The sequence below is a fragment of the Aegilops tauschii genome, chromosome 2 (assembly GCF_002575655.3).
Source record: "Aegilops tauschii subsp. strangulata cultivar AL8/78 chromosome 2, Aet v6.0, whole genome shotgun sequence".
NCBI classification, from domain to species: domain Eukaryota; kingdom Viridiplantae; phylum Streptophyta; class Magnoliopsida; order Poales; family Poaceae; genus Aegilops; species Aegilops tauschii.
Window position 1 is genome coordinate 300,598,851 of NC_053036.3, and position 13,552 is coordinate 300,612,402.

Sequence of the window (13,552 nt, forward strand, 5' to 3'; positions counted from 1 at the left end):
AAGAATTTTGTAGGCCGACCTTCCTGACTTGTCAATGTGACCTCTCTGGTCGCACGGTTGATGCATACTTGATGTTGGGTTAACCAGTTCATTCCCAAAATAATATCCAACTTGGCAGACTCAATAACGATCAAAGAAGCTGGGAAGATAACTCCCTTGATACCAATCTCTAAGTTGCGACAGACCAGATTGCTTCTGAGAACGAATCCCAAGGATTGTACCATCATACTCTTTCCCAAAATCGAGCAAGGAAACTTGTTTTGGGAAACAAAACTCCACGAAATAAAAGAGTTTGAAGCCCCAGAGTGAAATAAAATTATTGCAGGATGCTATTAACAGGAAACATACCAATGACGACTTCCAGGTCCTCTTGGGCTTCGTCTACGGGGAGGTGGTGAACTTGCCCTTGGATGGTCTTCTAGACAGGATATGGCCCCATGTGGTTGACTTGAAGCCTGAATGGAGCATTTGACTTGCCGTTCTTGGGGCACTGTCTGGCATAGTGTCTGGTTTGCCCACAATTAAAACACGAATTGTTGCATTGACATTCTTCGCGCACTGGGCTGGTCACGACATTCTGGACTTGAGTAGTGGTCTTGTTCACGTTCTGCTGCCAATTGGGCTTGTACTCAACCTGAGTCTGCTACCAGGTACGAGCCTTCTGTACTGGTTGTCCATCCTTCTTAGGCTCTAATTTGCGCTTATGATCATTATTAGCGGGCCTATTGTCGTGCACAAGCTTGTGTTCTCTTTCTGCAATGAGGGCTTTGTTTACCAGAGTCTGGAAATCCAGAAGATCGAACATACTAAGAGTGCATATGAGGTGTTGATTCAGTCCTCCAAGAAATCTGTCGATCTTCCTTTCTGCCATGGCCACATCATAGAGAGAATAACGGGCCAAATGGTTGAACTTATGTAGGTACTCACTTACTGACAGGCTGCCTTGGGTGAGAGTGAGGAATTCGCGCTGCTTGACCTTCATGATACCGGCGGGGATATGGTACTTGCGGAAATGGTCCTTGAATTTAGTCCAAGTGATTTCTTCATCCGCAGGCCACATAGCTTTAGCATTATCCCACCATATAGCAGAAGCTCCATCAAGATAGTCTGTAGCAAATGGAACCTTGTCAGCTTCTTCAGTGCGAGCAATCTCAAGCTTTCTCAATAGTCTGCAACCAATCATCGGCTTCCAAAGGATCGATAACTTGACTGAAACTAGGAGGCTTAGTTCTCTGAAAGTCTGACAGCTTGGAGTGATGACCATTTTGATTTCCATTCTGCCCAACCATAGCTTGCACACTTCTCAACAGCTCAATCAGATTGTTGTTTCTTCTTTCTTTGAACATGCGCATGATTTGTTTAGTGGATGGCGGATGTGGCGGTGGAGGCGGTGGTGGAGAATACGGCTCGGAGGAATGTCCCGCCTGTCTTGCTGGGCGACGAACAGGGACATCCCCACAAGCGTGACTGCTGCTGCCTCCCCGTGTCATCCTATTGTTTGTTTTTCCCAATATAAAGCAACCGAGATGAGCAACATCCAAAAATGGTAAGAAAAGCTAGCGACAAACCTGAAAGAAAACAACGAAAACCAAGGCGAATAATAAAAAGTTCCAACATAATTATACGTAGACTCATACATGTAAGGCAAACATCATGACGGGTTCGACTACCCTCATACATGAAATGAAACATCATGACACGTACGACTACATCCGTACATCAACCTCATGACAATCTAGTGCTGTGTTGGTGCTGCTGGGTCCTCTCCTGAGCCGGACCTAGATCCTTAACTGATAGTGGAAACCTCCGGGTTAAAGGTGACATGACGGCGCTGCCTCGAGGACTCTTCCTCAGGGGCAGGTGCAGGGTGAGTCTGGAGCATAGGCGCTGCAGGAGTAGCGATAAGGGAAGCCCATGCAGCAGGGGCACTACGAGGAGTCATGGTCAAAGTGGTCGTGGTACTCTGAGTGGTCACCGGAGTAGCAGGGGAAATAGAGGCTGGAGGAACGAACGGGGTAAATCCAACAGTAGGTGGAGGGTTCCTATTCCGAGCAGCGGCAAGAGCTATACGGGCTCGGGTTAACTCTCGGGCCAACTCATAGGTCAAGAGATAGCTGGCGGTGATATAATGAGAAAGGTGGCTAGAAGGACGATCGCTCGCCGGATCAATAAAAGGGAAGAGGATACGCCCGTTCTCATGCATAGACGGGTAGAAGTAGAAACCTGTGTGTGGCACCCCGGCTCAGAGCAACCGGTTTACCCTGCATTGCCAGCCCAGAGATCATGTCTTCTGGCAACACACAACATATTGGTACAGAAAACAACCGCTTTATTGATGCTAGCGGAACAGAGTTCATATTACAACAGTGGTCGAGGCCAAGCGGCACACTCGGTGCGGTGGAACAATATGTACATTATTTAGTGAACATAAAGGGGCCTCGACTCGAACAACTACGTGGCAGCAGAATAACGTCATAGCGGAAGCTCCATATCATAGGGACACTGATGTGGACACGATCTAGACTCGAACAGCGCTCCTTTCCAACGAGACTTTCCTGAAATCTGGCATTACACGCCAGGTCAGTACATTGAATGTACTTGCAAGCTCACAACAAGCATAATCATAATGACAAACAATATCATGATATTTAACCAATTATTGATAATGCAACATTATATGTCAACATGCTGTGATCAAGCCCGAACGTCCCTCAGGACAGCTTACCAACTGTGATCATCTCTGGACCACAAACACACCACCATAGTGGTCTTTCTCAAGAACAACTCGCGATCCTTATGGCGATCACAACCACGACCATCATTTGGTCCCATATACCTCGATGGCCTTTCTGCCATCCATTGACAATGCAAAGTTCATAGCTTAGTGTGCAATTTTTATTAAACGTTGACTCATTGTGGGACCTAGTACGAGGTGTCCGTGACCGTGGACTCGGCTATCGATAGATTATACACTCTGCAGAGGTAGCACACTGTACCCACACCACGGAACCCATGGCCTCGCATTCCCATTCGGGTGGACCAACGGCATTCCGTCAAAACCCCTCCATTGCCACAGCACTCTCCCGGCCACTCCGACCCAAATCCCCAACGGGCTGGTCCTGGGTGGCCCCGTGTCTACCAAAGACACCCCGACCACCGTCGTGGTCAAAACACTCCCACTCGGGGACTCGGTACCATAATCTCATCAACGAGCACACAAGATTATGTGTGCTTACAGGGCCAGGGCAAACACGACATAATCTTCCCTAGATGGAGGCACCGACCAGAGGCCGTGTCAATGGACCGAATCAAGGCCTTCCCACAAGGAAAATGTGGTTGCACTGGAAAGAAACTCGATTTAGCGGAACCATGACCCAGTCAACGGTATATTCTAGTTGAGTTATATTCAGGATTAACTTTTAACTAAAAATGACCGGTGTCATAGCATGCCATGAAATGCAAAACAACACATGCATCACATATTGATAAAAATGACCGACGTCATCCATATGCACACCAAGCATAAACGTCAACAACTCATATTACTCTACTTGCTCAAAATGACTCACAACTTACCAAAATATTTTGCAACAAGTTTTATTAATTTCCTACGCAAGAAAGTAACTCCGATAAATTTTTCATATGCTTGACCAAAAGATATCATTATCAACAACTCTTAATTTCTTTATCACTAAGTTGGGTTCAAACATTCTGTAAGACAAGTAATATGATTAAACAAGTATTTAACAGAATATTTTCTAACAAATGTTTATCAATTTAAGAATGCAAACACAAAGCTTTAAATAATTACTAACATGCATAACAAAATTATTTCTAACATCACCTCAAATAAATTTTAACTTGCTTTACCCACTTAAACTAGTTTCAGCTATTCTGTAAATCAAGCATAACAACTGACCAATACTTAACAGAATACAAATAATTCAATAATTATTTAAATGCATGGGTTAATCATTTCATTTAAGTGAGAAAATCACAAATATTGAAATGGCATCATAAAAATGTTGCTGTGGCTTGCCTTAGTGCAGATGAGGTTCACAAGCCTCCCGATGATCCTCAAGACAAGCCTCACCTTCTGAAAATAATTTTAAACACAAAAAGAGAATATCGAGAACACTTCTGAAATTCACCAGAAATTTTAAACAGCTCAGAAAAATCTCATCTTTGGTGAGCTGTTAGATTTCCTTTCAAAGAACACAATGCAAAAAGAACCATCTCATTTGGACTTATGGTTAAAAAGTTAAAATTGTTTGAAGCTCTCTGGAATATAAATGAATTTGAATAAAAAGAAACAACTGGGGGGTGACGTCGAAGGCGTAAAGCCCAGGGGCGCCACCACTCGTACCGCTTCGCGCGTGTACTGAGTGGCTGACTAGCGGGCCCCGCTAGTCAGGTGGGGGAAGAGGGAGAGAGAAACAGAGAGGGCCGCGGCTTCGCCGGAGCTCTCGCCGGGGCTCCTTGGCCCAAACAAGAGGGAGGGATTGAGAGAGGGGACGATGGCGCACCTGCCCGTACCCGTAGCGTGGCTAGGGGTGGTCGGACGGTGTCGGAAACTAGCTCGCAAGCGGAGGCAGAACGTGGAGGTCGCCGGAGTTGAGGAAGACGGCGAGCAGAGGTCACTCCAGAGGCTCCAAGTGGGCGAGATGGCCTCACCGGAGAGAGGCGGAGGCCTTTGAGGGGTCGCCCAGGCCTGGGAGGGGCTGGAGCTACCGCGGCGACCAGAGGGGATCGCCGGCGAGCTCGAGCTCGGGGACGGCGGCCCGAGGCCTGCCCGGCCGGGCTACGGCTTCCTACTCGATCATGGGGTGTGTGTGAGTGCTGCATGGTGCTCGAGGAGGCTGGGGGTGGCTCTATTTATAGGCGAGCGGCGAGGGTGCTTCGGGCTCCACCGGTGGACACCTGTCCATAGCGCCCGGCGACGAGCGGCGTCAGTGAGAGGGGGAGAAGGCGACGGAGGTCACGCGGCCACTGTGGGCGAGCGGAGACGAGCACAGGATCAAGGGGATGGCGACGAGCACAGTGCGCTCCGCACTGTTGGGCTGGCCGGACCTTCCCATGCTCGCTGCGGCGAGCTCCAGCGTCGGCGAGTGCCAGGGAGGAGTTAAGGACGTCGAGACGATGATGGTGGCGGGGTTTGGCATGGTTGGGCAGGCGGGGGAAGCGAGCACGCTCGAACAGAGCGCTCGGCGTCACCCAGAGCGCGTCAACACGCATGCCTGGCATCATGGACACGCGTAGTCACCGCGCGAACTCTCTCCTCGGGCCAGCCTTCGTCCAAAAATCATGTCTGGCATGTTGTTCGTGGTAGTTTTGAAGTTTACGACGGTTTGGTTTGGATCCAGGTGCTGTAGAGAAGATTTTACAAGCCAGGTAAGTTTCTGGTTAGTAACTTTGTGATGTTACTGTGGTCAAATGGCTGGGAGTTTGGGGCTGTGCTTTGGAGGCTAGTTATAAGTTACTAAGGTAAAGATGCACAAGAAAGTTCAGGTCAAATGGAGCAAGTAAAATGGTAGTTGCTGTAGAAACCACCATTTCTGTCTAGAACAGAAAAGATTTTCTGTAGCAAAAATATTCCAAAAAGTGATGAAATATTTTTGCTCAGGGAGGTGCCCTAGGGTCCCTAGAATATTTGTGAATTATCTTAGAATTTTCTGAGCCATAAAAATTAGGGTTGCCTTGAAGCAAACAGATCTGGCTTAGGGTTTTTGAGAGAAAATGAATATTTTTCATTTAAGAAAAATATTCCAAAGGTTATTTTGTGGTGGATCAGAAGTGAAGTGATGGTTTGGGAGAGAAGTGAACACTTGGGTGAAAGCCAAGGATGCCCAAGTGTTTAAGTCCAAATGAAAAGATTCAAAAACTCCAAGTTTCAAAAACTTTCAAATGAAATTTCAAGCAAATAAGAAAGGGCAAAAACCAGGCTGTCACACTGGGTGAGCCTGCATGCGAACCTCATTGTAGCGCAGGTCTACAAGAGCCTCGAGTGCAGCAAACTGGATGGCCTGAGATGGCGTGGAAGCGAAACCACCTTTAGAGGAACGAGTGTAAGCACCGGAAGGGGAACTATGGTGTAAAGTGACCTCCGCGTAATACTCATACAATGAGCCGACCAGATGCTCCCGATACACCTGGTACACTGGATCAGCACCCTCTGGGTAGAGTCGACGCCACACGTTCTGAAGCAGATGCAGTGAGGTGTAGGGTGCTGGATCGTACTAGTACAGGTACAGAACCAGAGCCATCTACACTCACAATCATTAGACGGTTAGCACAACAATAAATAGAATGCATGCAATGCAGCAACCAGATGCAACTACTACCGGCACTCAAAACTAAACTACCTACCATTCCAACTAGCACGTCAATGGTCTAGCGTGTCCTAAAGTCAGCGCGGCTCTGATACCAAGTGTTGTGGCACCTCGGCTCAAAGCAACCGGTTTACCTTGCATTGCTAGCCTAGAGATCAAGTCTTCTGGCAACACACAACAACTTGGTATAGAAAACAACCACTTTATTGATGCTAGCGGAAACATAGGTTTGATATTACATCAAGTAGCGAGGCCAAGTGGCACACACGGTGCGCCTGAACAATATGTACATTATTTAATGAACATGAAGGGGCCTCGATCATGACAACTACGCGACAGCGGAACGACGATGAAGCGGAGCTCCATAACACAGGGACACCGATGTGGACACGATCTAGACACGGGAAGCACTCCGATCTGGTAAGACTTTCCTGAAATCTGGCATGACACGCCAGGTTAGTACATTGAATGTACTTGCAAGCTCACAACAAGCATAAGCGTAATGGCAAACAATATTAGGACAATGAATCAAGTTAAATGCAATGCGATAACATACTACTGATGTAGTGAATCAAAATGTTGCACCTAGTCCCTCGGACTCTCTTACCAAACGGGTTACCTCGCAACCAGAACGGTGATCATGCCCAGATCACAAACGAAACCAACACTTTGGTTCCCACAACGACCATCTTCATGGTCTCACAAACTCATCACTTAACCAGTGCCAAGCATAAAAATTTAGTGTGCAAGATTACTTAATCATGTTGATCCATGGTGTGACTTACTCACGAGCTATGTGCGTAACCGAGGACGCGGCTATTGATAGATTTAATAAACACTCTGCAGAGGTTAGCACACTGTACCCACATCACGGAACCCATGGCCTCGTACTCCCATTCGGGTGGACCAACGACATTCCGACAGAACCCTCCCATTGCCATGCCACTCTCTCGGCCACTCCGACCAACTCCCCTTTGGGCTAAGTCATGGGTGGCCCCGATGTCTACCAAAGACATACAACGACCACCGTCGTGGCAAAACTTAAACGGTACCAAACGGGGACAAGGGACCATAACGACAATGGGCACACAAGGTTATGTTTGCTTACCGGGCTAGGGTACCGCACGCCCATAACCTTCCCTCATTGGAGGTACCGACCAGAGGCATGACAACAGACCGAATAAAGGCCTTCCCATAAAGGTAAATGTGGTTGCACTGGGAAAACTCGATTCAATGGCACCATCACTCGATCAACATTATGTTCAAGTTGAATTAACATCAAGTTTAACTTGAAATGAAAATAACTCGAGTCACGGTATGCCATGAACATGCAACTATCCAACATGCACCAAATTCACATATCACTTAAAAGGAAACAAATCAACATCATATAATCATTCTACTTGCACTAGTCATCACTTAACTCACTGGTTTCAACTTGCTGGTTTTAAAACTCATTATTTTAGTTATGCCATTAACATATTAAAATCATTTCCTCGTATATGAAAATAATACCGATCATAACCATATCATAACCACACTTTCAAAACTAGTACTACTGCCTCATACTAGTCCATGCATTCAAACAATACTGTAAACCAAGCATATCAACCATGACAAAGTAACTAGCATATGCAATATTCATTTAATAAATAAATGCATGAAATAAATCATATTCATGTTGGAAAACTATAAATATTGAAATGACACCATACAAATGTTGGTGTGCCTTGCCTTAGTGCATAGGAGGTTCACACTCCTCCTGGTTCTCTTCAAGACAAGCTTCTCCCTCTGAAAACAATTAAAGAGAGCAAAAGAAAATATCAAGAATCATTCTGAAATTCACCAGAAATTCTAGGCAGCAGAGAAAAATCTCCAATTTGGTGTGTTGCTAGAATATTCCAATACAAACACAATGCAAAAAGAATCAATTCATTTGGACTTATAGTTTAAAAGTTATGGCCGGTAAAAGTTGCTGGTCAAAATATTTGAATTAAATTCAAATAAAAGAAAACCAGGGTGACGTCGAAGACGTATTCCTGCGGGGCGCCACCACTCATACCGCTTCGGCCATGGCTGAGTGGCTGACAGTGGGCCCCTGCTGTCAGGTTTTGGGAGGGGTGAGGGAAATAAAGTGGTGGCGGTGCTCCGGCGGAGCTCTCGCCGGCGAGGAGGCTCGGTGGCCGATCTGAGAGGGAGGGATGGGTAGAGGAGGTCACGACGCACCTGCATGTACCCGTGGCTTGGTGAGAGATGGCCGGAGTAGCTCGGAAACATCGTCTCCAGCGGCGGCTGTGGTCGGATCTTGCCGAAGATGAAGAAGACGGCTGGAGGAGGCGGTTCCAGGGGCTCCAACAGGGTCAGCAGGCACCAACGGACCACCAGGGAGTCGCCGGTGAAGTCGATGGAGCTCGAGGATTAGTGGAAAGGTGGGAGGAAAGCTGAGGAGATCTCCGGCGAGCTCGAGCAGAGGACGGCGGCCAGAGGCCTGCCCGGCCGGGCTGTGGCTTCTCTACTGCTTGTGGGTGATGGTGGAGTGGTTTGATGAGCTCGGAGAGGCCAGGGGGGTCGCTATTTATCGGCGGAGGGGGTGGGGTTCTCGACTCCACCGGAGGGCTCTGGAAGGCGGCGCACGGCGACGTGGAGCGCCAGGGAGAGTTGGAGGGGGTGCAGCGATCACGCGGCCACCGTGGAAGCTCGTGGACGAGCACAGGACGCGGGCATGGACGAAGAAAGTGGCACAGGCGCACTGTGGCTTTGGCTGCGTCGTGCCCGTGCTCGCTGCGGTGGCTTCGGCGTCGACGAGCGGAAGGGAGAGGTGAAGGGTGGTGAGCCGAAGCTGGTGGCGCGGTGCGGTAGTCGGCGGCTAGCGCTGAGATGGGCACGCGTTGAACAGAGGCTCGGGCGCAGCACAGAGCGCGCAGAAAGCATGCCAGTGCCTATGTCCACACGCGGTCACCACGCTGGCTAGGCCAAACCGACGCCGAAGTGATGCCAAACCATGTCCAGTGTGTTTTCTGTGCAATATTTAGTCTAGGAGACGAGATGGCACACTGCCAGGCCGACCGGATTGAACAAGAGCTAAGCAGCAACTTTCTGGACAGAAGTTTGGGCACTGTTTTTGGAGAGGTTATAGAAGGAGTTTAGGGCCAATCTCTTGGGGTTAGGGTTTTCTTAGGAGGTTAATGAAGCTCAAGAAAAATCAGCTTCATTAGATCAAGGAATAATATACTTCCTATAGAAACTGCATTTTGAGGGCAGAAAGCAAATGATTTTCTGTAGCAAAAATATTCCAAATACCCATGCAATATTTTTACTCAGGAAGATCTGCCAAGGTTCAAAGAATATTTGGGAATTTTCTCAGATTTTTGTGGGCATGAAAAATGAGGGTTGCTTTGGAGCATATGTTACTGAAATGATTTTCAGAGAGGAAAATAAATATTTTTCATTTATGAAAAATATTTCTAGGGTCATTATGGGATATATCAGTGAGGAAATGATGGTTTTGAGAGAGATGGGTCACTTGGGTGAAAATCAAGGATATGCCCAAGTGATTAAGTCATAGTGAGTTGATTCAAAAAACTCCAAATTCAAATCAAATGGCAAGGAAATCCAGAAAAAGAAAGAGGGGAAATACCAGGCTGTCACACCAACGTCGTGAAGAATAGCCAAATGTCGGTGTACAAAAGTAGGGGCTCTCCTTTTGAACCCTTTACTTGTGCACGGGCAGTCAGAGCCATGCACCACGGCCACACCTAGCAGGGCAAGGGAGGGAAGCCGGAGAGAAGCCAAAGGCACAAGACAGTCAAGGCAACGCCAAGACCAGAAACACCAAAGAACAAGAGGGCAAGGTGGACCCCCCCTGGCAAGGCCCCTGCCGGGGCGGCCTCCGCGGCCCCGGCAAGAGCCTTGCCGGGGCAACTTTCCCAACACCGACAGAGCGAGCCACCCTTGAGCCCACGGGTTCCTACCCAACCAACTATGTTGGAACCAGGGATCGGAAGGCACCTCCGTGGTGGCATGCAGATCTTCGTCAAGATCATAAACATGTGGGATCAGACGAGGACCAGAAGACGGCGACCCACGGCGGGATCCCAGCCGAGGGAATCCACAAGACCCCCGGCAAGCGCCTTGTCGGGGACGACTGCAACGCCACGGCAAGACCCTTGCCGGGCCCCCAGCAAGGCCCTTGCCGAGGACATTAGCGGGGCCACAGCCAGGCCCACGTCGACCAAGACTCCGTCGCTGTTCGCATGCAGCTGCCAGCCCAACCAACTGGGCAGGCACCTGCGTGGCAACATACGGCTTCCAAGCCAATTCAGCAAGCACCTGCGTGGTGGCATGCAGATCTTCGTGAAGACCCTACCACCGCGCCACCTCAGCTGCCTGCCTGCCTACATGGCGCCACATGCATCGCTGGCCTGGGCGCGTGTCGAAGCAAGGCGAGGCGGCGACGGACGGGACGGGCCTCATTCCCGTCCCCGATAAAGCTAAGGGACACCTAAGCGATGCATTAAATGTGTCTTGTCCTGTAATACGGACGATAAGCTCACAACACTGTAGACTTTTCCACCTCCTGTGTGCCATTGTGGCAGCCCCTTTCGACTATAAAAGGAGGCCCATGGCATACTGGAGAGGGATTCGGCTCTTTTGGGAAAGTTACACCCCATAGCTAGCTCAAGAACACAAGAACACTCAATACATCCACCAAAGCAGGACTAGGGTATTATGCATCCTCGCGGCCCGAACCTGGGTAAACGACCCGTGTGCTTCTTGTTAGACCTGCTCTTCTCACAACCCCGCGCCCGCGAACCGTAGAAGGGATTCCAGTGATCCCATAGGTGTCGTTCCCACCGACATCTTTGGCGTGCCAGGTAGGGGGCGCGGTTGAGAGAATCTGGTTTAGCAACCAGCTTAGCAGTTCCTCGTGGCCGTGGTTTCTAAGGAAGAAGACGACCAAGAGGACGGCGCTGCCTGCAAGCGCGAAGGGCGCTAGAGCGGCGACAAGAAAGCTAAGTCATGTCGAACTTTAAATATTTCCTTTTTATATAAGGTTATTCCCCTCGGAGATCTTGTTCTTTGCATGGAAAACCTGCACGCAAAGGGGCCCTCCCGCGATTGGCAACGCCTTTGTTCTGTTTCGAGTCCGCTCAACAGCTCAAGCGGCCGCATCGAGAGTGGCAGGGTAGCCTTCCGCAATTGGCAACACTCTCGATTCTGACTCGAGTCAAGCTCGACAGTTCGAGCAGCTGCGTTAAGGGCGGTAAGGTGGTTCGCCCGGTAGCAAGCACACCCGACAGGCCATTGGGGATCCGTCCTCAAGACGCCGCCCTGGGTTTACGCGCCAGCAAGCCTACCCGATAAACGTAGGGTGTACATACAAAGAGAGGTTGAATAGGAAAATAACATGCATCATATCAAAAGTACTGCAGAGTTATATTACATCAATTGCCGCCGCGGTTCTAACTGAAGATAGAAATTGTCTTGGTCATGAACCTGCAGCGACGATAAGAAACGGGGTGCCTAATCCCGACGCTGGCCCTCCACCCTCTGAATTATGTTGATACCGCTGATGATGGGATTGATACGCTCCTTCAGCGACGCGAGGTCAGCATCCTCCGACAAGCTCTCCAGCGCGGCGTCAAAGTCGAGGTCGGGATACCAGTACGCCACCTTGGTGAGGACCTTGGTCATGGCACCCCGGCAAAGTTTCCGGGACTCATCGGCCAGGGAGGCCGCCTGGTTGGAGTGAAGCTGCTCCAGGGCACCGAGGACGCCCTTGAAGAACAGGGTCAGCTTGGCGTTGGTAGTCCCGCTGTGCTCTGGGGCGTACCTCACATTTGGCATCCCCATGGTAGCTAGCTGCGTGGTGATCCTGCCAGCGACGTCCACGAGACGGCCGATCCAGCGGTTCACACCCTCCATGGAATCCTTGTGGTTGGCGGCTTCGTTCTTCCGCAGCTGCTTCTCGGTCTCCAGCTCCTTGGCCAGGGTCCCCTCCCGGGCCTTGGCCTCTGAGAGCATCCCCTCAAGGCCTTCCAGCTTCAGCTTCAGGTCCCCGATGGAGTTGTTGGCCATGGAGAGCAGCTCGGCCTTGCCGAGGACTGCGGCCTGCGCATCAGCCAAGGCGCCCTTGGCCGCGTCCCTCTCCCCTGTCAGCCACAGGGCCCGGTTCTTCAGCTCGTCCCGCGCCACCTCCAGCTCCTTCACCTTGTCGGCGTGAACCAGAGCTTGAGCATCGAGCGCCTCCTTGTGCCTCTGCTCCAGCTCCTGGGTCCGCTGCACGACGAGCTTCTCCACCTCCTCATCCTTTCCGCGGAGCGTTGCAGCAAGCTTCTCCTCGCGCGCGGCAAGGTCCTCCTCCTGGGAGTTCACCGCGGCCTGGTGCTGGGTTCGAGCAGCCTCGGCTGCGGCGGCCAAGTTCTCCGCCGTCTCCTGGGCCTTCTTGATGTCGGCCTGCTTCATGGTGAGCTCCACGTCACGCTTGGCCAGCTCACCCTGGGCGAGCTTCAGCTCCTCGCAAGCCTGGCGGAACCAAGTCCGCGTCTCAGCGACGCGCACCTTGAGGTCTGCCTCCGCCTTGTCCACCGTTGCCATCCTGGATTTGGCCTTGTCCAGGCGGGCGCGATGGAGCGCCTGGAGCTTCCGGAAGTTGGCGCCCATGGCCTGGAGAAGCCGCTCCTCCTGAGAACCGTCGCCACCGGTGCTCGGTTCGTCAACAACCTCGAGCCCGGCGGCTGAAAGCACCTCCTCGTCGAACACCTCTCCCTCGGTGGGCGCCCTGGAGCTTGACGACCCTGGGAGATGGACGAAAAGGTCGTCGCTCACCCTCAGATACCTGCCGGAGCTAGAGGCAGCAGAGGAGGAAGGTTGGTCATCAACCACCTCCTGCTCGGCAGGGGCCTTGCCGGCCTCCCCGGCAGGCCCCCTGCCGGCCTCCTCGGCAGCAGCCTTGCCGGGATCCCCGGCGGGCCCCTTGGCAGCGTCCTTAGCAGCGCCCTTGGCGGCCTCCTCGGCGGAGATCTTCTCGGCCTCCGCCTCGGTGGCCTTGGCAACATCCTCGATGACGGTGTCTATGTCCTCTTGGTCCGCCGACGGGGGATCTGGATACCAAGGAGAGGGATAAGGCAAAGCCAAGACCAAGATTCAGAAAGAACAGAAAAAGAACAGGGACGGAAGGCGAGCGACTTACCCGTGCCGGGCTGGGAAGCAGAAGTCCCCTC

The 13,552-nt window shown here is 50.8% G+C and overlaps 1 protein-coding gene across 1 annotated transcript; it reads right to left on the minus strand.

Annotated features, from left to right (window-relative positions):
* Window positions 1–643: 643 nt before the first annotated feature.
* On the minus strand, window positions 644–1,183 carry LOC141040959 (uncharacterized). Its single transcript, XM_073507071.1, has one exon. It carries the CDS (start codon window positions 1,181–1,183, stop codon window positions 644–646), a length of 540 nt encoding a protein of 179 aa, XP_073363172.1.
* Between the last annotated feature and the right edge of the window lie 12,369 nt (window positions 1,184–13,552).